The sequence below is a fragment of the Eretmochelys imbricata genome, chromosome 7 (genome assembly GCF_965152235.1).
Source record: "Eretmochelys imbricata isolate rEreImb1 chromosome 7, rEreImb1.hap1, whole genome shotgun sequence".
Classification (NCBI taxonomy): Eukaryota; Metazoa; Chordata; order Testudines; family Cheloniidae; genus Eretmochelys; species Eretmochelys imbricata.
Window position 1 is genome coordinate 124,917,221 of NC_135578.1, and position 27,924 is coordinate 124,945,144.

Consider the following 27,924-nt stretch of genomic DNA (forward strand, 5'->3'; position numbering starts at 1 on the left):
AGGGCCAGACCATCAGTGGCCAGGAAACAGGGTGTCGGCCATTGTCTGTGTCCAGACCCCTGCACACACCTGCCCCCTAGGGCTCTGCAATGATCATACACCCTTACCCCACCCCCTAGATACTTAAGAACTGCCTAGGGGAAACTGAGGCACCCCCACACTATTCAGAGGAACCATTAAGAACAGTCCTGCTTCGTCACACTTCCCTGCCGGGTTATATGAGCCTTGAAATCTGCATGTGAGGTGGGTGGACAGGGAGCCAAGCTGAGTGGTGGTGCCAACCATATAGCATCGGGGGGTGATTGGTTGGCACTGGGAGAACAGGGAGCTGGGCTGGGAAATGAGCACTGGGAGGACACAGGGGCTGAGCTGAGTGGTGGCACTGGGAGGATGGGGGCCCAGTGATGGGCAGGCAGGGCCGGGTGGTGGCACTGGGAGGATGGGGGCGCAGTGATGGGCAGGCAGGGCCGGGTGGTGGCACTGGGAGGACAGGGGACCAGTGATGGACAGGCAGGGCCGGGTGGTGGCACTGGGAGGATGGGGGCGCAGTGATGGGCAGGCAGGGCCGGGTTGTGGCACTGGGAGGATGGGGGTGCAGTGATGGGCAGGCAGGGCCGTGTGGTGGCACTGGGAGGATGGGGGGGCCCAGTGATGGGCAGGCAGGGCCGGGTGGTGGCACTGGGAGGATGGGGGCGCAGTGATGGGCAGGCAGGGCCGGGTGGTGGCACTGGGAGGATGGGGGCCCAGTGATGGGCAGGCAGGGCCGGGTGGTAGCACTGGGAGGATGGGGGCGCAGTGATGGGCAGGCAGGGCCGGGTGGTGGCACTGGGAGGACGGGGGCCCAGTGATGGGCAGGCAGGGCCGGGTGGAGGCACTGGGAGGATGGGGGGGGCCAGTGATGGGCAGGCAGGGCCGGGTGGTGGCACTGGGAGGACGGGGGGGCCCAGTGATGGACAGGCAGGGCCGGGTGGTGGCACTGGGAGGATGGGGGCGCAGTGATGGGCAGGCAGGGCTGGGTGGTGGCACTGGGAGGATGGGGGGGGCCCAGTGATGGACAGGCGGGGCCGGGTGGTGGCACTGGGAGGATGGGGGGGGCGCAGTGATGGGCAGGCAGGGCCGGGTGGTGGCACTGGGAAGATGGGGGCGCAGTGATGGGCAGGCAGGGCCGGATGGTGGCACTGGGAGGACGGGGGCCCAGTGATGGGAAGGCAGGGCCGGGTGGTGGCACTGGGAGGATGGGGGTGCAGTGATGGGCAGGCAGGGCCGGGTGGTGGCACTGGGAGGATGGGGGGGCCCAGTGATGGGCAGGCAGGGCCAGGTGGTGGCACTGGGAGGACGGGGGGGCGCAGTGATGGGCAGGCAGGGCCGGGTGGTGGCACTGGGAGGATGGGGGGAGCGCAGTGATGGGCAGGCAGGGCCAGGTGGTGGCACTGGGAGGACGGGGGGCCCGGTGGATGGGTAGGTGGGGCTGGGTGGTGGCACTGAAAGGACGGAGGGCCCAGTGGATGGGCTGGCTGGTTGCCCTTCAGCCAGGCTTTCCCCTTTGATCAGCGCTTCAGTCGCTTGGTGGTGCTGTCTGTAGATGGAGGTGGAAGAGAGAGGAAACATGGCAAACGTCTCTCCCTTTTATCGTGTTCTTTCTTCCCCCTTGGCTTTGCCCCCCCCTTCAGAGTCAGGGGAGCATTACCTCACCGCAGTCCCCACCTGACCAAGGGAAGGGGGGTGACTCACTGGAGAGTCCAACAGAGCCTTTTTGCTGCCTAGGCCAGTGTCCTTTGTTCCTGGGAAGCTGGGCTGGGTTTGTCCCATACATGTCCTGACGAGGTGTGAACGGCCCCTCTGCTCCTGGAGAGTTTTGCCTGGGCCTGTTTTGAGTTGTGAGGACACATTTTCAGCCTCATAACTATTATACATTAAATTACGACCTATAACATCACTATAGCACCACTGCTCAGCCTTCCGAAGACACCCGACATGACAAACTTTGCACTGGATACCGGACAATCATATTATCAGGATGAATGTGGGGGTGCAGGGTGTTCCCCCGCGACAGAGTGTCACAGCCACGCCTTCCCAAGGGGGAGAATTGGGGGCCCTGCGTTGTGTGCCTCGCACTCACTGCCTGTACCATCCATGCCCAGGATAGCTGGTGGCTGGGATTCAGTGGGAAGTGCCTGCAGTGTGACCCCCCTACGGCCCTTTCCCTGGGGAGCTCTGGGGACCCCTGCAGTGGGTGGCTGGCAGGGGGAGGGGTGGGTGCCTGACTGTAGTTTTAAGTTGGACAATGCCAGTGAGACACCAAGTGTGACAGCCCAGGCTGCAGGGGGTCCCTGAGAGCAGGGCCCTAAAGCACCAGCCACGGGGATGCCTCGGGACAACCCGAATGCCCAAGGCCTGGGGACACTGCTCCCTTGCTGAATGTGCAGGCTGGGGTCTGCCAACCCACCCCCAGGACTCCAGGCCTTATTGGCAGGACTCCTCCATGGCTCTTCTCAAAGCTCCCAGAACGGGGGGAATTGAGAGGCTGAATCCAGGACAAACTTGCTGTGATCTGTGAGCCGGTGGAGCCTCAGTGGGGACAGACAGAGTCCCGTAGGGAGCCTCGCAGGCCTGGTCTCACATGGACCCTCCTTGGGCTTGACATCTGCCTTGGTGCACAAAGAGCTGGGAAGCAGGAGGCTGGGCCAGGTGCTGGCTGGGGCCGTTATCGCTTTCTCATTTGTAGCCCCGCTCCTGGCAGACCCCAGAGCGACTCCCGGCGAGAGTGGCTCTGCCGGTCCCAGGCGCGAGCAGCGCTGCATCCGCTGCAATCAGTGAAAGGAGCAAGGGCAGCAAACCTGGCCCCGTGACTGAGCGCTCGCTTTGGCGGGGCAGAGGCTCTCAGGAAGAGCTGCTCTTGTTCCCCGGGAACGGTGGGGCAGCCCTCTGGGTGCCGTGCGGGTCAGAGAAGTGCTCCTTCAGCCTGCAAGTCTATTAAACCCTCTCCGCTCTGCACACCGGAAAGCAGGGAATGGGGCCAGAGCAACCCGGAGCTTCCGGCAGGGAGGTGTGAGCAGCTCCCCACACCCCCAGCACAGGGTGACCTCACCACACCGGCCCAGGGCTTGGGGAGGGAGGGGCAGCCTAGGGGCTTGGTGACAGGCCCATGGTGGCCTTGGCCCCGTCACTGCCCCTCTCTGCTGGGAGGCTGAGCGAGCAATCTGCACACAGGAGACACCGGCTAAGGGCTAAATTGGGGTGGTGTCCTGAAGCCAGCCAACTCCGAGCCTACCTGTCAGGAAGGGGCTTGGGGTTCCCCCAGACACTCTGAGAATGGAGCCTTTCCTCTGGTTGCTCTCTGCCTCCCCCGCCCCGCTCAGACCCCTTCCCCAGGCCCCCCCATCCCCATTTGGATCAGTAACGACCGGGCTCCCCTTGGTGGTCAGTCTGGCTCAGTGGGGAGCCTGAAGGCCAGTACCCAGGTGCCCAGTACCCAGGCTCGTACTCAGGTGCAGTGCGAGGGGCAGTGGCTGGAGCTGGCCTCCCGGAGCCTCGCTGAGCAGGGAGTCGGCTGGTGGCCTTGGCAGCAGCAGGAACGAAAGCACCGTCCAGCCCCATGAGGCCTGTCAGAGCCAGTGGGACCTGCCCCCGGGCTGCGCTGCAGGTCTGAGGGGCTGTGGAGACAGAGATGGAGCGATCTCTGCAGACTCTCAGGCTCCCCGACGCCCAGGAGCTGTGGGATCATCCAAACCTCCTTCACCCAAAAGCCCTGCAGAGCCGGGCAAAACCCTGACCTCTGCCAGAGCTGGTGCCCCTGGGCAGCGCTGGGCAGGTCAGGGAGGGGGCCTGGAGTTGCACTCTGAATTCTGACCCTACAGGACCCCAGAGAACATGGCTCGGCCCTTTCACTCCAAGTGGGAAATGGGTTTAACCCTAACAAGGGTCTATGGGGGCAAAGGAAGGAGCCAATGGCAGAAAGGAAGCGGCTGGGGGTGTCTAGTTACCAGACCCTTCCTGGAGAGAGCATCCACTCCGAACCCCGACAGCCGCTCTCGTGTGCCACAGCCTTTCCGACACACCGGGTCAGCCTGTTTGGGGTGACGATCGCTGGGCCCTGTCCGCCCCTGGGGGCTCTCGTGTGCCACGGGCCTTCAGGCTCCTGCTCTCAGAGCAGGGTCGTTATCGTGGCATCGAGACACCCGGATCCCCCGTTTCTGGGTGCCCCTGAGAGCCCCTGGGTGGGGGCGGGCAGGCCCAGGTGAGACAAGCCCCCCACTGCCTGCCAGGGGCCTGTGGGCCTGGCAGCTGTTGCCGATGCAGAGCGAGGCGCCCGAGTCCAGCCCTCTGGCCCGAACGCTCCCGGGGGGAGGCTGGGCCCTGCCCCCCACAGCGCAGCGATGGCACCCGCCGGGCACTGAGCGCTCACGGGGGGTGCGGGGTGACAGCACAGCCCGTGGGGAGAGCTGCAAATCAAAAGGGTGGGGCTGGGGTCACCCCCTGAGTCTCTGGAGGCGGGGGGAGGGGCTGGGGTCACCCCCTGAGTCTCTGGGGGCGGGGAGAGGGGCTGGGGTCACCCCCTGAGTCTCTGGGGGCGGGGAGAGGGGCTGGGGTCACCCCCCAAGTCTCTGGAGGTGAGGGGGAGGGGCTGGGGTCGCCCCCCGAGTCTCTGGGAGCGGGTGAGGGGCTGGGGTCACCCCCCCGAGTCTCTGGGAGCGGGTGAGGGGCTGGGGTTGCCCCCGAGTCTCTGGGGAAGCGGGGGAGGGGCTGGGGTCACCCCCTGAGTCTCTGGGGGCGGGGAGAGGGGCTGGGGTCACCCCCCAAGTCTCTGGGGGAGGGGGGAGGGGCTGGGGTCGCCCCCCCAAGTCTCTGGGGGAGGGGGGAGGGGCTGGGGTCGCCCCCCCAAGTCTCTGGAGGTGAGGGGGAGGGGCTGGGGTCGCCCCCCGAGTCTCTGGGAGCGGGTGAGGGGCTGGGGTTGCCCCCGAGTCTCTGGGGAAGCGGGGGAGGGGCTGGGGTCACCCCCTGAGTCTCTGGGGAAGCGGGGGAGGGGCTGGGGTCACCCCCCAAGTCTCTGGGGGAGGGGAGAGGGGCTGGGGTCACCCCCCAAGTCTCTGGAGGTGAGGGGGAGGGGCTGGGGTCGCCCCCCGAGTCTCTGGGAGCGGGTGAGGGGCTGGGGTCACCCCCCCGAGTCTCTGGGAGCGGGTGAGGGGCTGGGGTCGCCCCCGAGTCTCTGGGGAAGCGGGGGAGGGGCTGGGGTCACCCCCTGAGTCTCTGGGGGCGGGGAGAGGGGCTGGGGTCACCCCCCAAGTCTCTGGGGGCGGGGAGAGGGGCTGGGGTCGCCCCCCCAAGTCTCTGGGGGAGGGGGGAGGGGCTGGGGTCGCCCCCCGAGTCTCTGGGAGCGGGTGAGGGGCTGGGGTTGCCCCCGAGTCTCTGGGGGAGGGGGGAGGGGCTGGGGTCGCCCCCCGAGTCTCTGGGAGCGGGTGAGGGGCTGGGGTTGCCCCCGAGTCTCTGGGGAACGGGGAGGGGCTGGGGTCGCCCCCGAGTGGCTGGGGTGGGGGAGGGGCTGGGGGCGGGGCAGACACTACATTTCCCATCACCCCCCGCAGCGGGCGGAAGCGGCGGCAGGACGCAGCGGTGGCGGCGACCCCGGTTCGGTCACCTGGTAACCACCCCCCCCGGACCCCCCCGCGCCCCGCCCCCAGGGCTTCACCTCTCCTGGACCCCCGATCCTGCCCCCCCGGGCCCCCGCCGCCCCTTCACCCCCGCCACGGCCCCCCCCGGGCGGATCGCGGGGTCCCCGAGCTGCGCCCCCCCCCGGAGGGGGTCCCCGAGCTGCGCCCCCCCCCGGAGGGGGTCCCCGAGCTGCGCCCCCCCCCGGAGGGGGTCCCCGAGCTGCGCCCCCCCCGGGAAGGGGTCCCCGAGCTGCGCCCCCTCCCCCCCCCCGGGAAGGGGTCCCCGAGCTGCGCCCCCTCCCCCCCCCCGGGAAGGGGTCCCCGAGCTGCGCCCCCCCCCCCGGGAAGGGGTCCTTTCCCCTCGGGCCAGGCTGTCCCCAGGCAGCGGGCCGGAGGGGCGGTCACAGAGCCGGCGGGATGGGGGGAGCCCCTTGACCCCCAAGAGCTCCGTGACTCTGCCGCTCCCCTGCCGCTCCAGGCTCCCTCTCCCCCGTAAACCATCTGCCCGCCCGGCTCCGGTTCTCACGGTCTCCTGCCAGCCCTGGTCTCCCCTCCAGTCGCCACCCTGGCCTGGGCGCTCGGGAACTGCCCCTCCCGTGGCCTGGGCCCGCCGGGGGGCCAGGGCTCTGCAGCACCTGCGGACAGGCCACGGGCTGCACGGGGGAGCCCTGAAATCACAGCAGCGCTTGGGGCGCTGAGCCAGGATGTCTGGGCAGAGGGCAGAGCCGGCAGCCCTGGTCCGGGGTGCGTGAGACAGAATGGGGGGGCAATGCAGGCAGCCCCTGGCGTGGGGGCCTGAGGCGGGGGTGAGTGGTGCAGGCAGCCCCCAGTATGGAGGGTATGAGGTGGGGGGGGGCAATGCAGGCAGCCCCCGGTGTGGGGGGCTGAGGTGGGGGTGGGCGGTGCAGGCAGCCCCTGGCGTGGGGGCCTGAGGCGGGGGTGAGTGGTGCAGGCAGCCCCCAGTATGGAGGGTATGAGGTCGGGATGGGCGGTGCAGGCAGCCCCCGGTGTGGGGGGCTGAGGTGGGGGTGGGCGGTGCAGGCAGCCCCCGGTGTGGGGGGCTGAGGTGGGGGTGGGCGGTGCAGGCAGCCCCCGGTGTGGGGGGCTGAGGTGGGGGTGGGCGGTGCAGGCAGCCCCCGGTGTGGGGGGCTGAGGTGGGGGTGGGCGGTGCAGGCAGCCCCCGGTGTGGGGGGCTGAGGTGGGGGTGGGCGGTGCAGGCAGCCCCCGGTGTGGGGGGCTGAGGTGGGGGTGGGCGGTGCAGGCAGCCCCTGGCGTGGGGGCCTGAGGCGGGGGTGAGTGGTGCAGGCAGCCCCCAGTATGGAGGGTATGAGGTCGGGATGGGCGGTGCAGGCAGCCCCTGGCGTGGGGGCCTGAGGCGGGGGTGAGTGGTGCAGGCAGCCCCCAGTATGGAGGGTATGAGGTCGGGATGGGCGGTGCAGGCAGCCCCTGGAGTGGGGGCGTGGGCGGTGCAGGCAGCCCCCGGTGTGGGGGGCTGAGGTGGGGGTGGGCGGTGCAGGCAGCCGCCAGCCCCTGCTCTGGAACTGGGGCCCGAGCAGTGCCAGCAGCCCGTGTGAAGGGTGCGTGGCACAAGGGCTGTAGTTGGCAGGACTCCTGAAAGTGGTGGTCCTCTGCCCTTCTAGAGCCGCTCATGTACCGAGCTCGAAGGCTTTGCTGGTGTGTTATGAAGACTCTGCCCCCCAGGGTTGTGGTAGGAATCGCTCACCCCAGGGAGCTGTACCTTCAAAGAAGGGCCTGGCGGCTGTTCAGCAGGGCATGGCATCGCCATCCCTGCAGTGAGGAGAGGAAGGGGAAGTGGTGCGGGTCAGTTAGGGAGGCAGAAGGGAATTGCCCGGGCTGGGAGGTGGCCAAGACAAGAGGGTGACAGGCCTGCACCTGGGATGCAGCCGGGGGCTCTTTGACCCCAAGCAGACAACCCCTGCTCCACGCCTCCTGTGAAGGAGGTGGCGGGGCGTGGACTGAGCCCTAACCCCGGGGGAAGTATCGCCTCCTGCAGCATCTTAGGGCTTGTCCTGGCTGGCGGGGAGATCTGGCGGGGCCCCAGGCGGCTGGCGGGGCCCCAGGCGGCTGGCGGGGCCCCAGGCGGCTGGCGGGGCCCCAGGCGGCTGGCGGGGCCCCAGGCGGCTGGCGGGGCCCCAGGCGGCTGGCGGGGCCCCAGGCGGCTGGCGGGGCCCCAGGCGGCTGGCGGGTTGCTGCTGCTGTCCTGTCTGTGTTCTCAGTTGCCAAGTTATACAGATTTTGCTCTTTTAATCTGCTCATTCTTACAGCACCCTACCCTGTGCCTGGGGCCTCCCAGACCACACGTTGCCTGGGTCCCTGCCCAAAGCACTTCCTCCCTTAGCCTGATGTGCCGTGGCAGCGAGCCAGTACAGGGTGTCAGTCGGAAGGTCTCCCAGCAAAGACCAGTGAGTGGTGTTGGAAGCTAAGCTCCCACGGGCTCTAAGGCAGGGGTGCCTCTTGGTAGCTGTCTAAGTCTTTAAGTCCCCCCTTGTCGCAGGGGGGAGTTGGGGCCTCCAGCTGTGTGCAGCCCTGGGGCTTACCGTTGCTTTCAGACTCCCTCCTCTTCCTGTTTGTCATGCTCACGGGGTCCTGTTCTCCGTGAGGTTGCTGGCAGTTCTTTGGGGCTGGGATGAGCTCCTCCCCTTTGCATTGCCCCGGCATAGGGGTGATCAGGGCCTTCTGCATGCAGCAAACAGGAATGGAGCATCAGCAGGATTCTGGGTGAGGTGAGGCAGGGGCTTTGGTCTGGAGGCTCTAGGAGCCTGGTGCAGGCCAGCCCGGCCATGTGGAAGCCTTTGTGCGGGGAGGAGGTGAAGGAGGCATGGAGCTGGTGCCAGGAGGGTGGAGGGAACAGATCCGAAAAGTGACCTGGTAAGAGATGCAGGCAGGGGCTGTGTGAGGCATGTCCGGGGATCCACGCTCAGCGCCTTGGGGAGCACAGATTCTAAGGCTGAGGGACCATAGTGATTGTCTGCTCTGACCCCCTGTGCAGCCCAGGCCAGAGAGCTGCCATGGATTCATTCCTGATGGAACTAGAGCAAAACATCCCATCTTGACTGAAAAATGGCCAGTGATGGAGAATCCACCATGGCCCTTGGTAAATTGTTCCAATGGTTAGTTACCCTTTGTTACAATGTGCCCCTTATTTCCAGTCTGAATTTGTCTAGCTTCAGCTTCCAGCCACTGGATCTCGTTAGACCTTTGTCTGCTGGGTGAGGAGCCCTCTGTGATCAAATTCAAGGTGCGGGGGGATGCCATGGCTGAGGCATCGTGTGCCAGTGAGGAGGATTTTGGAGGGGGTGGAGAGAGGGGAGATTGTCTTCGTGGTCATGCAGCCTCTCCTTGAGCATCCTCCCTCCAGCCTCTTTCATCATTTCTGGTGCTTTTCTCTGAATTCTCCCATTTGCCAAACAGGTTGGTACTGAAGGGCCTGGCTGGATCACGGCATTCAGGATGCGGAGCTTGAGCTGCCTCTGCAGCCTGAAATAACTCAGATGCTTTCGCATCACCCCATGTATTTCTCAGCTGTCCCAGTGAATGTCTGCATTGGGCTGTTTTCACTACACTTTTCCAAGCTGAATTCTCCTGTATTTCTAACCTTGCTAGGTTGGTTTGAATTATTTATCTGTGCTTTCTGGTGTTTGCAACACCTCTCTGCTCCAGCTCATCTGCAAATTTAATTATAATTCATTATTCAAGTGTCAAACGATACCCTGGTGGTCAGTTAAATTGTGTCTACTGTGCTTGTCCAAAAGCTCTGGCCAGTAATCCTAGTGAAATAACTTGTGTTCTGGATAACCCCCATGGCTGTCACTCTACGTTTGCAGAGTCTCTTTGGTTTTTGTTCCATTCTTTCACTAGGGATTGCAATTGGATTTGCCATACGATGGGGGCTGGGGTTACTGTTCTTTCTCGGATAGAAAATCAGTACCTCCTTTACGTTTTTCACTCCTCTCCAGAGCGCCATGATTTTTTACCAATATTGTCTGTAGTTCGGTAGGTTAATTAGCTGACTCCTGGATACCCGACAGTGCCTGGCACCCTGATGAGCTGATTTGATAGAGAGCAATCTTCGGTGTTCTATTTTCTTTTACCAGCAGCTGTTTTCACAAGTCCTTATTTAGGTGGCTAAAGACATTTAAATAATCTCAGCCTTTTTTGAGTCCTGGTTAATTTTATCTCCTTCCTTATTTATTACTAGACCTGCTTTCTCTCTAGCGCTGATCCTGTCCCTGATAGATTTGTAAAATCCCTTCGTGTTTCCCTTAGCCCTTCATGTCATTAACTCATTCTGCTTTTTGTTGCCTTTTCTTTTCCCTGCAGCTTTGAAGGGACAGTATCAACTTACAAATCACAGTCCTGTCTGAAAATGTTTCCTTTCTATTGTTGCAGGTATCTCTTAAGAGCATCAGGGGAAAGGCTTGATTGAAATCTCTCTCTTTTCCAGTGAGATTCCTGTGTACCTTTGACAGCTCTCCAGCTTTCACTGTCTTCCCTTTGCAGTTTATTTCCCCTGCTGTTTGAGTGGATCTTTCACACAGCAACTGGGGAGAGAGACATTTTAAAAGAACACCAGTTGGCAGGGGTCTCAGGGCAGGAGGAGGCTGTGGAACTACTCTCCAGGCACTTTTGAGAACTGACTAGCTTTGTGCTTTACTCTGTGCCTTTCTTTGGCTCTGTGTCTGTGGGTTCAGTCCCCCGCATTTCTCCATTGCCAGGGCAGCTTCCTGTATCCTCAGCTCTGCCTCTCCCTGGCAGTTTTCTAGGTACATTTGTGGCCCCTCACCTGAGTGTCTGAGCTAGTCCCTTGTGGAACAGGTTGGATGGGGGTCGCTGTAGTGTCCATTACCCCTGCTTGCCTCTGAGCTGGTCTGGGTCAGATGAGTGCCAGGAGCTGTGTTCTGAAAGGCCGCCCTGTGGAGAGGTGTTGGACCTTCCCCCTGGCCGTGGCTCTGCCTGCAAAGGGTACTGCTATCCTCTGGTCCCTAATTCCTTTGGGATTCTTGACAAGGCGGCAGGGCCGGTTCCTAAGTGACCAGAGGAGCTAGCAGATGGGAGTTTTGCAAGGGAGTGTAGAGAGGGAGCGTGACAGCCAGATACACCTAACAAACATGCACTACATGTAGGCCAGTAACCCCACCAAAGAACGAACAAACAAATGAAATCTCTGCAAGAGTAAAAATAATGCAAAGATCACAGGCAGCCATCCAGCAGTGGAGTGGGGGCTGTCCAGTGTATTGCACTGAATGCAACATGTACATGGGCGCATTCAGTGCAAGGAGCTCGTGGCTCTCAGAGACCAAGTGCGGGCTCTGGCGACTACAGTGGCTGAACTGGAGGAGCTAAGGGAGCAGAGGTGCATAGAGGAGACTTTCTGGGACACAGCAGAGTGGTTCCACTCCCTGTCTGACAGCCTCTGTGCTGTTGAGGAGGATGAAAGTCTCGGGGAAAGAGAACATCAGGCTGGAGTGGAGGGAAACAATCCCATAGTTGGGACCCTTCTTCCAGGTGATGTCATGGTATCCTCTAGCACTGAGGTCCCCAGTTATTAGGAAGGTAATAGTAATGCAGGATTTCATAGAATCATAGAATATCAGGGTTGGAAGGGACCTCAGGAGGTCATCTAGTCCAACCCCCTGCTCAAAGCAGGACCAATCCCCAATTAAATCATCCCAGCCAGGGCTTTGTCAAGTCTGACCTTAAAAACTTCTAAGGAAGGAGATTCTACCACGTCCCTAGGTAACGCATTCCAGTGTTTCACACCCTCCTAGTGAAAATATTTTTCCTAATATCCAACCTAAACCTCCCCCACTGCAACTTGAGACCATTACTCCTTGTCCTGTCCTCTTCTACCACTGAGAATAGTCTAGAACCATCCTCTCTGGAACCCCCTTTCAGGTAGTTGAAAGCAGCTATCAAATCCCCCCCATTCTTCTCTTCTGCAGACTAAACAATCCCAGTTCCCTCAACCTCTCCTCATAAGTCCAGACCCCTAATCATTTTTGTTGCCCTTCGCTGGACTCTCTCCAATTTATCCACATCCTTCTTGTAGTGTGGGGCCCAAAACTGGACACAGTACTCCAGATGAGGCCTCACCAATGTCGAATAGAGGGGGACGATCACGTCCCTTGATCTGCTCGCTATGCCCCTACTTATACATCCCAAAATGCCATTGACGTTCTTGGCAACAAGGGCACACTGCTGACTCATATCCAGCTTCTCATCCACTGTCACCCCTAGGTCCTTTTCCGCAGAACTGCTGCCTAGCCATTCGGTCCCCAGTCTGTAGCGGTGCATTGGGTTCGTCCATCCTAAGTGCAGGACTCTGCACTTATCCTTATTGAACCTCATCAGATTTCTTTTGGCCCAATCCTCCAATTTGTCTAGGTCCCTCTGTATCGTATCCCTGCCCTCCAGCGTATCTATCTCTCCTCCCAGTTTAGTGTCATCTACAAACTTGATGAGGGTGCAATCCACACCATCCTCCAGATCATTAATGAAAATATTGAACAAAACCGGCCCCAGGACCGACCCCTGGGGCACTCCACTTGACACCGGCTGCCAACTAGACATGGAGCCATTGATCACTACCTGTTGAGCCCGACAATCTAGCCAACTTTCTACTCACCTTATAGTGCATTCATCCAGCCCATACTTCTTTAACTTGCTGACAAGAATACTGTGGGAGACCGTGTCAAAAGCTTTGCTAAAGTCAAGAAACAACACATCTACTGCTTTCCCTTCATCCACAGAACCAGTAATCTCATCATAGAAGGCGATTAGATTAGTCTTCCCTTGGTGAATCCATGCTGACTGTTCCTGATCATTTTCCTCCCATGTAAGTGCTTCAGGACTGATTCCTTGAGGACCTGCTCCATGATTTTTCCAGGGACTGAGGTGAGGCTGACTGGCCTGTAGTTCCCAGGATTTGATTATTACAAATATAGATAGCTGGGTTTGTGATGACTAGGAGAATCGCATGGTGACTTGTCTGGTGGGTGCGAAGGTTGCAGACCGCTTGAGACATCTAGACAGGAGCTGGTGGTCATGGTACATGTAGATACTAATGACATAGGGAAAAGCAGGTGAGAGGTCCTGGAGACCAAATGTAGGCTGCTAGGTAAGAGATTGAAGTCCAGCACCTCCATGGTCGCATTCTCTGAAATGCTTCCAGTTCCATGCTCAGGGCTAGGTAGACAGAACTGCAGCGTCTCAGTGCATGGATAAGATGATGGTTTTGGGAGGAGGGATCTAGATTTATTAGGAACGGGGGAATATTTGGGGAAAGGAGGATAGCCTAGTAAAGAGGAGATAATAGAAGTTGGTAAAATACAGGTAGGAACTGAAGAGAAATGAAAAAGACCCATTCAGTTCCATCACATGAAGGCAGACAACCAACTAGTGGCAAATTTTGTAAGTGCTCGTGTACAAATGCTAGAAGTCTAAATACTAAGATGGGTGAACTTAAATGCCTGGTAGTAAAGGAGGATGTTGCTATAATAGGCATCACAGAAACTTTGTGGAACAATGATAATTGATGGGATGCTGTAATACTAGGGTACGAAATATGTAGGCAGGATGGAGCAGGTCACGCTGTTGAACGAGGGGCACTGTATGTGAAAGAAAACATAGTCAAATATAGTAAAAATGTTAAATGGTGCCAGAGAATCGCACTGGACAGAAATTCCGTTCTGGAATAGTAAGAGTCTAGCAGTAGGGATATACTGCCAACCCCTGACCAGGATGGTGACAGTGACTGTGAAATGCTCAGGGAGATTAGAGAGGCGACAAAAACAGAAACCCCAATAGTAATAGTGGATTTCAGCTACCCTATATTGACCAGGTACATATCTCTTCAGCCCAGGATGCAGAGATAAAATTTCTAGACACCATTAATGACTGCTTCTTGGAGCAGCTTGTCTTGGATCCTCCAAGGAGAGAGGCAGTTCTTGATTTAGTCCTCAGTAGAGCACAGGATCTGGTCCAAGATGTGAATATAGCTGAACCGCTTGGTAATAGCATCACAGATCCATAGGGCTGGTGCTGTGACCCCAGCTTTGGAACAGTCTCTTGGAAGAGCCCTTCAATGAGCCAGACCCCCTAAAGGTCTCACTTTTCTCCAGAGTAAGCCACACGGCTTCACCACCTCCTTAAGCTGAACCTCTGGTCCTTCAGCACCTGTACCTCACACTGAGCTCTGGACAGTGAGTCCAACTGGGACAGACCCCAAGGGAGACTTGTGCAGGCTTAGGGAGCCAGGCACCTGCTCCGCCAGTGGCTGCAGGGACATTCAGCCAGCACTTTCACACAGAAGCCATTGTTAGTTGACTGGACACGGCACAGAAAGTCCTTGGTTAGCCCAGAGAAAAGGAAGTGACAGCCTAGTCCATCCTGCTCAGCACAGAGCCCAACCTCCGTCCCTCTGACCTCTCTTAGTCGGGGCACCTGACCTGGGACAGCTTCCCATAGCCACCACTTAACTCCCACCTCACCCCCAGGCCTTTGTTCCCCAGCTGGGCAAACACGGCTTGGCTTTCTGCGGAGAGTTGGGGCTATCCATGGTGGCTGGCCGCTGGGTACCAAAGTCCCAGTGATAGGGGTTGCCATTGTCTTCTCACGAACTTCCTGGATATGGGGCCCGAGCCCCAGACAGCTGGGAGCTATCCACACCTGAGTCTCTGAGCTGCTGCAGAGAGCAAACAGCCCTTTCTATCCCTGGGGTAACCCTACATCACATAGGGGAAACTGAGGCACAAATAGGCTTCAGAAAAATATTTGAAAAACTTTCCACTCTGTCATAAATAGTCACCATAATGTAATTAAATTTCATATCCTTGTAGGGTGGAATATACAAAAGAAACCCACCACAGCAGCATTTAACAACAAAAAGGGGAACTACACAAAAATGTGGAAGCTAGTTACATGGAAATTAAAAGGAACAGTCACAAGAGGGAAATGCCTGCAAGCTGCATGGAAACGACTTAAACACCCAATAGAGGCTCAAATGAAAGAGGACCAAAAAATACCACCTTGGCTAAACAATGGAATAAAAGAGGTGGTTAGATGCAAAAAGGCATCCTTTACAAATTGGAACTCAGATCCCAATGAGGAAAATAGAAAAGAGCATAAGCTCTGGCAAGTCAAGTGTAAAAGTATAATGAGGCAGGCCAAGAAAGACTTTGAAAATGAACTAGCCAAAGGCACAAAAGCCAACAGCAAAATTTTTTAAAGTACATCTGAAGCAGGAAGCTGCCAAACCGACAATGGGGGACACTGGGCAATGGAAGTGCTAAAGGAGCACTCCAGGCAGACAAGGCTGTGTCAGAGAAGCTAAATTAATTCTTTGCTTTGGTCTTTGCTGCAGAGGATGTGAGGGAGAGTCACACACCTGAACCATTCTTTTTCAGCACAGATCGGAGGAATTGTCCCAAATGGAGGTGTCAGTAGAGAATGTCTTGGAAGAAACTGTTTAATTTAACAGTAATAGGTCACTAAGACCAGGTGTTATCCACCCAAGAGTTCTGAAAGAACTTAGATGAAATTGCAGAACCAGTAACTGGAGTACATAACCTATTGCTTAAATCAGCCCCCCGATGACTGGAGGATAGCTAATGTAACACTGATTTTTACAAAAGGCTCCAGAGGCGATCCTGGCAATTACAGACTGGCGAGCCTGACTTCTGTGCCAGGGCAACTGGTTGAAACTAAAGAACAAAATTATTACACACACACAGATGAGCACAATATGTTGGGGAAGAGTCAGGGGGGACTGAGTCATCTATCTGCCGCCCCAACCGGGAAAATGGAGAAGTCTGCTGCTTGCCAGGAGCTAAGATTCGCGATGTGATGGAGAGACTGCCGAGACTCATCAAGCCCTCGGATCGTTACCCCTTCTTGCTTCTCCATGTGTGCACCAATGATACTGCCAAGAATGACCTTGAGCTGATCACTGCAGACTAGGTGGCTCTGGGAAGAAGGATAAAGGAGTTTGAGGCTCAAGTGGTGTTCTCGTCCATCCTCCCCGTGGAAGGAAAAGGCCTGGGTAGGGACCGTCGAATCATGGAAGTCAACGAATGGCTACGCAGGTGGTGTCGGAGAGAAGGCTTTGGATTCTTTGACCATGGGATGGTGCTCCAAGAGGGAGGAGTGCTAGGCAGAGACGGGCTCCACCTAACGAAGAAAGGGAAGAGCATCTTCGCAAGCAGGCTGGCTAACCTAGTGAGGAGGGCTTTAAACTAGGTTCACCAGGGGAAGGAGACCAAAGCCCTAAGGTAAGTGGGGAAGTGGGATACCGGGAGGAAGCACGAACAGGAACGCGTGAGAGGGGAGGGCTCCTGCCTCATACTGAGAAAGAGGAGTGATCAGCGGGTTATCTCAAGTGCCTATACACAAATGCACGAATCCTAGGAAACGAGCAGGGAGAACTGGAAGTCCTGGCAAAGTCAAGGAATTATGATGTGATTGGAATAACAGAGACTTGGTGGGGTAACTCACATGACTGGAGCACCGTCATGGATGGGTATAAACTGTTCAGGAAGGACAGGCAGGGCGGAAAAGGTGGGGTAGTTGCACTGTATGTAAGAGAGCAGTATGACTGCTCAGAGCTCAAGTATGAAACTGCAGAAAAACCTGAGAATCTCTGGATTAAGTTTAGAAGTGTGAGCAACAAGGGTGATGTCGTGGTGGGAGTCTACTATAGACTACCGGACCAGGGGGATGAGGTAGACGAGGCTTTCTTCCGGCAACTCGCAGAAGTTACTAGATCGCACGCCCTGGTTCTCATGGGAGACTTCAATCACCCTGTTATCTGCTGGGAGAGCAATACGGCGGTGCACAGATCCAGGAAGTTTTTGGAAAATGTAGGGGACAATTTCCTGGTGCAAGTGCTGGAGGAACCAACCGGGGCAGAGCTCTTCTTGACCTGCTGCTCACAAACCAGGAAGAATTAGTAGGGGAAGCAAAAATGGATGGGAACCTGGGAGGCCGTGACCACGAGATGGTTGAGCTCAGGATCCTGACACATAGAAGAAAGGAGAGCAGCAGAATACGGACCCTGGACTTCAGAAAAGCAGACTTTGACTCCCTCAGGGAACTGATGGGCAAGATCCCCTGGGAGAATAACATGAGGGGGAAAGGAGTCCAGGAGAGCTGTCTGTATTTTAAAGAATCCTTATTGAGGTTACAGGGACAAACCGTCCTGATGTGTAGAAAGAATAGTAAATATGGCAGACGACCAGCTTGGCTTCACAGTGAAATCCTTGCTGATCTGAAATACAAAAAAAAAGCTTACAAGAAGTGGAAGATTGGACAAATGACCAGGGATGAGTATAAAAATATTGCTCGGGCATGCAGGAGTGAAATCAGGAAGGCCAGATCACACCTGGAGGTGCAGCTAGCAAGAGATATTAAGAGTAACAAGAAGGGTTTCTTCAGGTATGTCAGCAACAAGAAGAAAGTCAAGGAAAGTGTGAGCCCCTTGCTGAATGAGGGAGGCAACCTAGTGACAGAGGATGTGGAAAAAGCTAATGTACTCAATGCTTTTTTTGCCTCTGTCTTCACGAACAAGGTCAGCTCCCAGACTTCTGCATTGGGCAGCACAGCACGGGGAGGAGGTGACCAGCCCTCTGTGGAGAAAGAAGTGGTTCGGGACTATTTAGAAAAGCTGGATGCGCACAAGTCCATGGGGCCGGATGCGTTGCATCCGAGAGTGCTAAAGGAGTTGGCGGATGTGATTGCAGAGCCATTGACCATTATCTTTGAAAACTCATGGCAATCGGGGAAGTCCTGGATGACTGGAAAAAGGCTAATGTAGTGCCCATCTTTAAAAAAGGGAAGAAGGAGGATCCTGGGAACTACAGGCCAGTCAGCCTCACCTCAGTCCCTGGAAAAATCATGGAGCAGGTCCTCAAGGAATCAATTCTGAAGCACTTAGAGGAGAGGAAAGTGATCAGGAACAGTCAGCATGGATTCACCAAGGGCAAGTCATGCCTGACTAATCTAATTGCCTTCTATGACGAGATAACTGGCTCTGTGGATGAGGGGAAAGCGGTGGACGTGTTGTTCCTTGACTTTAGCAAAGCTTTTGACACGTCTCCCACAGTATTCTTGCCAGCAAGTTAAAGAAGTATGGTCTGGATGAATGGACTATAAAATGGATAGAAAGCTGGCTAGATTGTCGGGCTCAACGGGTAGTGATCAATGGCTCCATGTCTAGTTGGCAGCCGGTATCTAGCGGAGTGCCCCAAGGGTCCGTCCTGGGGCCGGTTTTGTTCAATATCTTCATAAATGATCTGGAGGATGGTGTGGATTGCACCCTTAGCAAGTTTGCAGATGACACTAAACTGGGAGGAGTGGTAGATACGCTGGAGGGTAGGGATAGGATACAGAGGGCCCTAGACAAATTGGAGGATTGGGCCAAAAGAAATCTGATGAGGTTCAACAAGGACAAGTGCAGAGTCCTGCACTTAGGATGGAAGAATCCCATGCACCGCTACAGACTAGGGACCGAGTGGCTAAGCAGCAGTTCTGCAGAAATGGACCTAGGGGTTACAGTGGGTGAGAAGCTGGATATGAGTCAACAGTGTGCCCTTGTTGCCAAGAAGGCCAATGGCATTTTGGGATGTATAAGTAGGGGCATTGCCAGCAGATGGAGGGACGTGATCGTTCCCCTCTATTCGACCTCATCTGGAATACTGTGTCCAGTTTTGGGCCCCACACTACAAGAAGGATGTGGAAAAATTGGAAAGAGTCCAGCGGAGGGCAACAAAAATGATTAGGGGACTGGAACACATGACTTATGAGGAGAGGCTGAGGGAACTGGGGATGTTTAGTCTGCGGAAGAGAAGAATGAGGGGGGATTTGATAGCTGCTTTCAACTACCCGAAGTGGGGTGCCAAAGAGGATGGCTCTAGACTGTTCTCAGTGGTAGCAGATGACAGAACAAGGAGTAATGGTCTCAAGTTGCAGTGGGGGAGGTTTAGGTTGGATATTAGGAAATCTTTTTCACTAGGAGGGTGGTGAAACACTGGAATGCGTTACCTAGGGAAGTGGTGGAATCTCCTTCCTTAGAAGTTTTTAAGATCAGGCTTGAGAAAGCCCTGGCTGGGATGATTTAGTTGGCGTTGGTCCTGCTTTGAGCAGGGGGTTGGACTAGATGACCTTCAGGGGTCCCTTCCCACCCTGATATTCTATGAGTCAACATAGCTTTTTTTAAAGGGAAATCATGCCTCACTGATCTACTAGAATTCTTTGAGGGGGTCAGGAAGCATTTGGAGAAAGGAGATCCAGTGGATATAGTGTATGTGGACTTTCAGAAAGAACTTTGACAGGATCCCACACCAAAGACTCTTAAGCAAACTCTGCAGTTATGGGATAAGAGGGAAGGTCCTTTCATGGATCAGTAACTGGTTAGAAGATAGGAAACAAAGGGTAGGGATAAGTGGTCAGTTTTCAGAATGAAGAGAGATAAATAGTGGTGTGTCCCATAGTGGGAGTGTGCCTGGACAAGTGCTGTTCATATATTCATAAATGATCTGAAACGGGGATGAACAGTCAGAGGGCAAAATTTGCAGATGATACAAAACTACTCAAGGTAGTTAAGTCCCAGGTAGACTGCGAAGAGTTACAAAGGAATGGGTCACTGGGCAACAAAATGACAGTTGAAATTCAAATTGATAAGTGCCAAGGTAATGCACGTTGGAAATCATAATCCCCACTATACATACAACATGATAGGGTCTAAATTAGCTGTTACAACTCAAGAGAAACATCTTGGAGGGTATTATGGATATTTCTGTGAAAACATCCACTCAATTTGCCACAGCACTCAGAAAAGCTAACCGAATGGTAGGAACCATGAGGAAAAGGACTGATAATAAGACTGAAAATTTCATAATGCCTCTATATAAATCCATGGTAGGCCCACACCTTGAATACTGTGTGCAGTTCTGGTTGCCCCATCTCAAAAAAGAAAAATTAGAACTGGAAAAGGCGCAGAGAAAGGCAAAGAAGATGATCAGGGGATGGAACAGCTTCTGTACCAGGAGAGATTAATAAGATTGGGACTGTTCTACTTGGAAAAGGGATGACGGGGGCTGGGGGGCTATGATCGAGGTCTAAAATCATGACTGATGTGGAGAAAGTGAACAGGGAAGTGTTATTTACCCCTTTGCATAACAGACAAACCAGGGAAACGAATAGGCAGCAGGTTTACATATGGAAATACTTCACACAATGCACAGTCAGCCTGTTACTGGTTGCCAGGGGATGATGTGAAGGTCAAAAGTATAAGTGGGTTCAAAAAAAGAATTAGATAAGTTTCTGCAGGACAGGTCCATCAACCGCTATTAGCCAAGATAGTCAGGGATGTAACCTCATGCTCTGGGTGTCCTTAAGCCCCTGACTGCCAGAAACTGGGACTAGCCAATGGGATGGCTCACTTGGTAATTGCCCTATTCTGTTCATTCCCTCTGAAGCACCTGGCACTGGCTGTTGTCAGAAGACAGGACACTGAGCTAGGTGGACCATTGCTCTGGCCTGGCATGGCCATTTGTGTTGAATGGCTGTGTCCCTTGTTCTTGATGTGCCTGCTTGGGTGTGTTTAATCCGGCACGGTGCAGATCGTGACACTTGGATTTGTGTGTCTGTCATGGTGGCAGCGGATGCTGCTGGGAGTGGAATGCTTGGGGTGCAGCAGTGCTTGGGGCGCCTGCCTTCCCTATACAGTACCTGCTTCGGCCCTGGCATTTGCAGTCCACCTTCCCTGTGCTTGTGAAACAGTGCACTTCCCAGACCAGATGGTCCATGAACATATTCAGTCTGGTGTCCCACCCCCAGTGCCCAGTTAGCAATCTGTCTGCTGGTGCTAGTGCAGTTAGAGATCCCCTGGCTTTGGGAAGCAGATGGGGGGGTGTGTGAGTGTGCACACAGTGTGCACTCTGGGTGTGTCTGGGCAGACTCGTGCCAGCACCAGGGCAGTAGGTGGCTCTGGCTGGCTGGGACTGAGTGCCCAGATGGCTCTGAAGCATCGGAGAAACTCTAAAGGAATCCAGGTCATGGGTTCGCAGGGACAAAAGGGCTGTGTGCTCCCGAGGAATGGGACGTGTGGGCGACTGACACGCTCCCCATGGCAGCCCCTTGTGGGGGCCTGTCACGGAGTCCCTGGGTGATGCTCTGGAACTGCTCCCCATGAAGCCGGGCAGGACTCTGGGGAAGTCTCCTCTCTGTGAGCAGCCTGTCTGCAGGACACACAGCTTCCACCTTCCTGGGTCTGACAGCGGAGCATTCAGCCTCCTCTGCCCCCCATGCGCTTCCCACAGCGAGTCCGCTCAGGCGGGGTCCTGGGGAAGCCAGGGGGTCCTGCACCCTAACTTCGCAGTCAGATGTGACTCTCAGTCAGCCAGTAAAACAGAAGGTTTATTAGACGACAGGAACATGGTATAACACAGAGCTTGTAGGTGCAGAGAACAGGACCCCTCAGCCGGGTCCATTTTGGGGCCAGTGAGTCAGACAACCCCATCTGCCCTTCACTCCATGTCCCCTGCCAGACCCAAAACTGAAACTCTCTCCAGCCCCTCCTCCCCTGGGCTTTGTCCCTTTCCTGAGCCAGGAGGTCACCTGATTCCTTTGTTTTCCACCCCTTTAGCTCTCACCTTGCAGGGGGGGAAGGGCCCAGGCCATCAGTGGCCAGGAAACAGGGTGTCAGCCATTCTCTGTGTCCAGACCCCTGCACACACCTGCCCTCTAGGGCTCTGCAGTGATCATACACCCTTACCCCAACCCCTAGATACTTAAGAACTGCATAGGGGAAACTGAGGCACCCCCACACTATTGAGGGGAAACATTAAGAACAGTCCCACTTCGTCACAGCGACCCAGGCCAGTTCTCAGCTCTGCAGCTGCGGGTGGCATGGGGCTCTGCCGTGTAGGTGCAAGCGCTGATGGGGCATGCCAGGAGGTGGGACGAGCTCTGCAGTCCAAAGGGGTTCGTCATCTGGGCTGGCTAGAGAGTCTCCTTGTCCCTGCAGTGTGTGAGAAGAGCCCAGTCTGCAGCAAGCTGCGAAGAGTGACATTGTGTGCGTGGAAGTGCTGCACTGACACATTGCGCTGTCCCACAAGGGCACTTCCCAGCTCCCTCAGTGCTGCTGCCAGCCGGCAGCAGCCATGAATCCTGGAGGGGAGGCTGGGCAGGCATGTCCCAGTCCCTGGAGGGAAGGGGGCAGGGCAGGGCGACTCCTCTAGCCAGGGATAGGGCAGGTGCGTTCCGATGCCATGTTCGGCTGGCTCACTGCTGCAGCCCAGCCACCACGGGCACACCAGTCTGCGGGGAGAACGGCACATGCCTCCCGCTCCTGCCCAAGGTGTTGCTGTTTCATTTGGTTGTCAAGGCTTTAAGGTTAAACGTTCTATTGACGGAACTATGGATTGAGTGGAACTAGAAACCTCGGAGGCTAAAAATACAGCTCCCTGCCAGGAAACGAGGCAGCGTGCTGGGAGCGTGGCACTTCCAGTGTTTCCAGGAACGGGCACACCAAGTGTGGACCCAGCAACCTGGGATCCGCGCCCTGTGATGCCCAGCACGCGGCCTGCATCGTTTAGCTCCCTCTGTGCCTCCTGCTGACCCCAGCACCCTTCAGTAGGAAAGAGAGCATGTTCTGCTGCATCATAGGGCATGCCAGCCCAGGTGCTGCTCCGCCTGGGGCTGGGCTGGGGGCCTCACGACTGCTCCGATGCAGAGACCGGTGTTGGGGAGCGTGAGCTGAGCCCTCGCTGTAGGCCGGTGTGGGCAGGATACAAGGCCACCTGCTGCTGGGACTGTTGAGGGCCCAACAAAGCCCCGTGTTAACAGGTTGGGGGTTGCTGCAGGCTATCGCTGGCTTACTGGTATTGTAACAAGCATGTTACAGCTTTGCAATCTTTTATTGAAGAGACAGAAAAAGAAGGGAGAACTGTGAAAGCATCTGACCTGGAAAGAATCAGTCAGGCTTTGATGTCATGATATTCCTTGTTCCCTTTAGCTGCAGAGTCTTATCTCCTAGATAGTATTCGCTGCTCTTCTGGGGGAACAGGGCAACAGCTGAGCTGGGCTGAGCAGCTGCTGGTGCTGGAGTCCAGTCCTCTCTCCTCTCAGAGGTGGACACAAAGAGGAGAGAAAACAATAGCTGAGATGGAGCGGGCAGCTTTTGTTTCTGGGGCTGACTCCCTTCGGCCTTGCTGCTGGAGGGGCAGGGGCCCAGACACAGTGTGATCCCTCACGGTGACACCTGGCACACACATACCCACGGCAGGCTGTTTTGGGCCTTGCTTTTAGCAGCCTTTGTGGTCACAGGTTCACAGCAGTGTTGCAAAGGTGGAGTTGCCTCGGCCAGCTAAATCAGACTCTACCCAGAAGCGAAAGAGAGAGGAGAGAGGGGAACGAAGGTGGGGGGCGGGCGACAGCAGGCAGCCCATGCTCCTGGGCCAGAGGCTGGTCAGAAGGTAGCTGGTGCTGTTGGAGGGGGGATGTCGTTAGTTCCCTCTCTGGCGGGGCTGAGGAAGGCCCAGTGGTGTCCGGTGGCCGCAGGGACACAGGAGAGGGGGGGTAAAGCTTGCTCCTTCCAGTCCACGTACTCCTCTCCCGTGTGAGCAGCGTCCCGGGCAGGGGTAGCCTCATCCTTTGACTTTAACCAGGTGAAACACAGTTTGATTATTTTACCTATACATGTTTCCTCCCACACCTGGAACCTTCCCGCTGGTTCTCACGGCAGCCCGTGACCTACCCGGAGCCCTGCAACCTCCTGGCCCGGGTCTTTGAACTGAGCCAGCCCAGTCTGTCCCAGGCGCGCGTGCTGGCGTTTGCTGATTTGATGAGTCATTTCACACAACAGGCGGAGCTGGACTTCTGCTAAAGGCACAACCGGACTTGGCTGGTGCGACCTCTGGCTCTGCATGTGACTGGGCTTTGGCTGCCGCTGGGCCAAGCCACCTTCCTTGTTCCTGCATCGTCTAGTCTGGCTGACTGGAGGAATGGGACGTCCCTAGCAAGGCATGTCCCCACAGAAATGCACCTCTGTGAGTCCGGGCAGGTCTCGGCCCCTGCTCGGTGTTTGGCTGGGCGGCAGAGCCAGCCTGTGCTCGTGCTGCCCTCAGAGCCTGGGGTCCCGCAGCCTCTGCCGTGCCCCTGCTTGTGCCCTCCGCCCCGGCACAGCACAGAGGCTTCTTCGGGCTCCTCTTGGTGGCAGCTTGCTCAGCTGGGGCTGGAGCTTCATACTGTGTGGTGGGCCCCGGCGGTGCGAAGGGGGTGAGCTATGGGGTCACCTGCTCAGGCAGCGTGAATGAGGCTGAGCTGAGGGCCATTGCCCTGCCCCCGGAGCGTGAAATGGGTTCGTGGTGACGCATGGCGGGGCCGTGCGGTGGAGTGTGTAATGGGCTGGGGGCATGAGCTGCATTACCCTGTGAAATAAACCTCCGCACGCTGCAGCATGTTCCCTGCACGGGCAGGCTTTGCGTGCCTGTGTCCCACCCACACTCCTGGGGATCTCCAGGGGCTGCCTTGTGCAGTGAGCCCGGCTGGCCCTGAAACGAGCAGCCCTGCTCCTGGCATATGCTGCACCAGAGATTGGTGCCAAAGTTGCGGTGTGGTCCATCTGCCCCCAGTTGCCAGTGTGACCCCTGCTCACTGGGCTGGCCATGTCCCTGCTAGGAATCTGCTGAGAGGAGAGCGCTTTGTGGCTGGCCTGCTGTGGCCTCAGCTGGCAACTATCCATGTGCCTGTACGCCACTGGACGTGTGGCTGGCTCTGGCACTGGAGGACTGCCAGGCTGTGCCCCAATGGAGAGGTGGCTGGCAGGGGTGCAGGGTGGGGGGGCGGTTCCTCCCAGCACCAGGCGCCTGCTAATTGATCCCATCTGGCTGGGAACGGGAGGCAAGCTGAATGGGAATCAGCTCTTTGAGAAGGCCGTAAATCCTCAATAGGACGGTTCTCCTTGGAGGTGACTGGGACTGCGGGGAGCCGCTCCAGCCGAGTGCCGCTGCTGATGGGGGAGGTTCCGGGCCTGTCCCCCGTCCTAGCAGCTCCCCTCTGCGTCCCAGCTCTCAGGAAGGGTGACTGTGTGCAGAATTGGGTCTTGAGAAAGGCGGACGTGGTCAGTCGGTGACCTGGAGCTCAGCAGCTGAGTAGCCTGAGCCCAGCCGGCTGCCGGGACTGGCCCCACCGCATGCAGCTGAGGGTCCGGCTGGACTTGGGGGAGGCTGGTCCATAGGATGCTGGTGCTGGAGCATGGGGTCCCCAGGCCAGAATCTCCAAGCAGCTGACTGCCCCGTAGGAGAGCTCCGCGGTGCCGTACAGCGCCGAGGGGAGTGTGCTGCCCGCCCTGCTGCCTTGGCGTTCCGGTGCAATGGTGGGAAGGCATCTGGGGACGGGTCTGGAATGGCAGGGCCCAGCTGGCTGCCGTCGGGGGAGGCAGGCTCCCTTCCGTGCATTGTAGGACGATAACACACTGAAGATGGTGCCGGAGGTGGGGCTCCGGCTGCCCCCCCAGCTCTGATTCTCCCTAGAGAGAGTGGCTACCAGCCCAGCTGAAGCTAGGTGCAGTGGGTGTACTGAGGCTGTGCAGTGACTTTCCTGCTCCTCGTGGGGGGAACCCTTCTGGCCTGTCCGCCCTGTAGGGAGTTTCTCAAGGCTGGGTGGGGGACCAGCTCTTTTCCCACTCTGGTTCTGAAGCTGCTGGGCTGGTGGGGAGAAGCCCTGGCGGAGAGGCGGCTGTGGATGTCCTGCTGAAGGCTGACCTGGGTGTGAGTGAGCTTGGAGCCGTCAGGAATTCTCTGCTGGGCCTTGGCTTCTTTGCCCTTGTTTCTTGCTGAGCATGTCTCGTTCCCAGGGAGGGCAGCCAGGGCTGTGCTAGCCCGGCAGCCAGTGGCAGATGCTTTGTCCCTGCACCGTTGGGTGAGGAGCAGAGGGGATAGGGAGGCTGCTGTGTGCCAGAGTCTTGCCCCATTGTCCCTTGACAGTGATGGTGCAGGGTGTGCTGGGGAGATCTTAGCTTTCCTCTGTGCTAACAGAGCTTCACGATCCTTCGGAGAAGCTGCTGCTGTTTGAGCTGGACCATTCATGATGCTCACTGACATGCTGTAGATTGGCCAGTGTCACAGTGAAGGTTTCCTGCTTAACCCTATCCCTGTCCACTTCGGGCAGTGGCATTTTTCAGATACCCCCTTTAGTGAAATGAGTGCAGGTCATTGCTTGGCCAGTGCTGTTGCGTCTCGTGCCACTGGTTCTGGAGGCCTCGGTGTACAGCCGTGCACTCCTCTGCATGGGGCAGGCAGACAGGTCCTGCTGAGCCTGTCCAGTGAGAGTACACATGAAATATACCGTACTTACCCTGTAAACTCTGCAGAGTGAAAACTCACTGGCTTAGAAAGCCCGCAGAGTCCATGGCGAAGCCCAGCACCGCCGCCTCCCCTGAGCTGCCCTTCAGGAAGACCGTGCTGCCCCTCGGAAAGAAAACAAATCATGCCTTGGTGCTGAAAAATGACCTACCCAGGCTGTGAGCGGCTTCCAGGATGTGTTCTCTTCATGCAGTCAATAAAGAGAAAGGGACCATTCTGTCAGTGGAATGACACCGGCTGTATGTGCATCTCTGGCTAGACAAAGATACGCATTCAGACGTTCAAAAGGGAGCTAGATAGATTCATGGAGGAGAGGTCCATCAGTGGCTTTAAGCCAAGATGGGCAGGGATGGTGTCCCTGGCCTCTGTTTGCCAGAAGCTGAGATTGGCTGACGGGGTGGATCACTTGAGGATAACCGTTCTGTTTATTCCCTTTAGGGCACCTGCCATTGACCACTCTCAGAAGACAGGATACTGGGCTAGATAGACCTTTGGTCTGACCCAGTATGGCCATTCTTATGTTAAAGGGGCTGGCTTATAGTCCTGTGCTTCAGGGCCTGTCCTCCATGGGCCGGCTGCCTTCATTCTGTGCAGCGCTAAAATGGGACATGGTGCCTTCCCTGCCACGTAGCTAGTTGCTATCTGGTCCCCTGGGCGATGCCTCGTGGTCTCTGCTCTCGGACAGGGTCTCTGGCTGCTGCAGGGGTGGTGGAGTGTGTGCCCACTGCCCAAACCCCCTGTAGAGCCAGCACTAATGGCCCCCTTGCTGGCACTCCCGGACAAAAGCTCAAGGGGCCTGGGTGGAGGCCAGAGACGGAGCTCCTTTCCCTTCCTCCAGCTCAGCGCTGGGCAGGGTGGGTCATGTGGGCTTCCACTTGCAGGGCTGTGCCCCTGGCACCTTTCAGCAGCATGACCGTCGCCGAGCCATGTGCAGTCATTTGGTGGGCGCTGCGTGGGGATGGGGATCCCCCTGGGCATGGCACGAGGGGAGCCCTGGCATGGGTAGGGGAGGGCGAGACTGTGCCGGGGCTGGGTGTTTGTGCCTCAGCGTGTCTCCATCTCCTGGGGCCTGGAGTGCTGGCAGGTTGGGGAGAGCTATGAGAGACCCGTGCATCACACAGGCTGCACAGGAGCTGCCTGCAAGCGCCGCTTTCCCCAGGCAGGCGGCCGTCCATCCATCCATCAGCAGGATGGAATGAGATTTGGCGGAACAGGTGGCCCTGCAGCGGGGACATTTTCTAACCGACAAATGGGCCGTGGCTGAGGCCCGACCACAAAGTGCACCTGTGGTTTGGCCTGCTGTGGGTGTGCACCTGTCTTCCCGGCACTGCCGGCCCGAGGAGTGCAGCCAAGCTGTGCTCCCCCCCCCCCCCCCCGGCTCCTGCCCCTCTTCAGCCAGCGGGCCGCCCCCCGGCGCCTGCTGTTGGTTCTGGAGGGATCCGTTTTCAGTTGGGGTGGGGGGCAGGGGAAGGAGCCTAATGCACCGGAGGTGCCTCGGAAATGAGAACCTTGGATGGATTCCTGGCCCTATTGATCCGCTGGCAGTTTCTGCATCCTGACATTCGTAATCTCGGGCGGCTCGGAGGTTCCAGATTAATGGGCTCGGGAGCTGTCCATCCGTCACTTCACATTAATTACTGGAGAGGTGTTTTTCCAGTGATTTACCTGACAGTGGCCTGTGATGAATACCCCTAAACAGAGTGGGCAGTGATTCATCACACAGCCACGCCCCTCCCCCACGCTCCCTTCCCCCAAACCACAGGACAGACCCCTGAGCCATCCGTCTCCATAAACACTGCCTGATGCATATTGATAGGGGGCTGGGGCCTGGCAGATAGCAAGGTGCTTCTTTGTGCCAAAGATTATGAAAAATAAATCTCTGCCAGGAAGGTGCG

The 27,924-nt window shown here is 57.1% G+C and overlaps 1 protein-coding gene across 1 annotated transcript in view; it reads left to right on the top strand.

The window, feature by feature from the left end:
• Positions 1-6,234: 6,234 nt before the first annotated feature.
• Positions 6,235-27,924, top strand: part of R3HCC1L (R3H domain and coiled-coil containing 1 like) — a 52,666-nt gene continuing 30,976 nt past the window's right edge. The window contains exon 1 of the mRNA XM_077823376.1: positions 6,235-6,392. Coding sequence (XP_077679502.1) covers positions 6,353-6,392 — 40 coding nt within the window. The 5' untranslated portion in view covers positions 6,235-6,352. The remainder of the gene's footprint in view (positions 6,393-27,924) is intronic.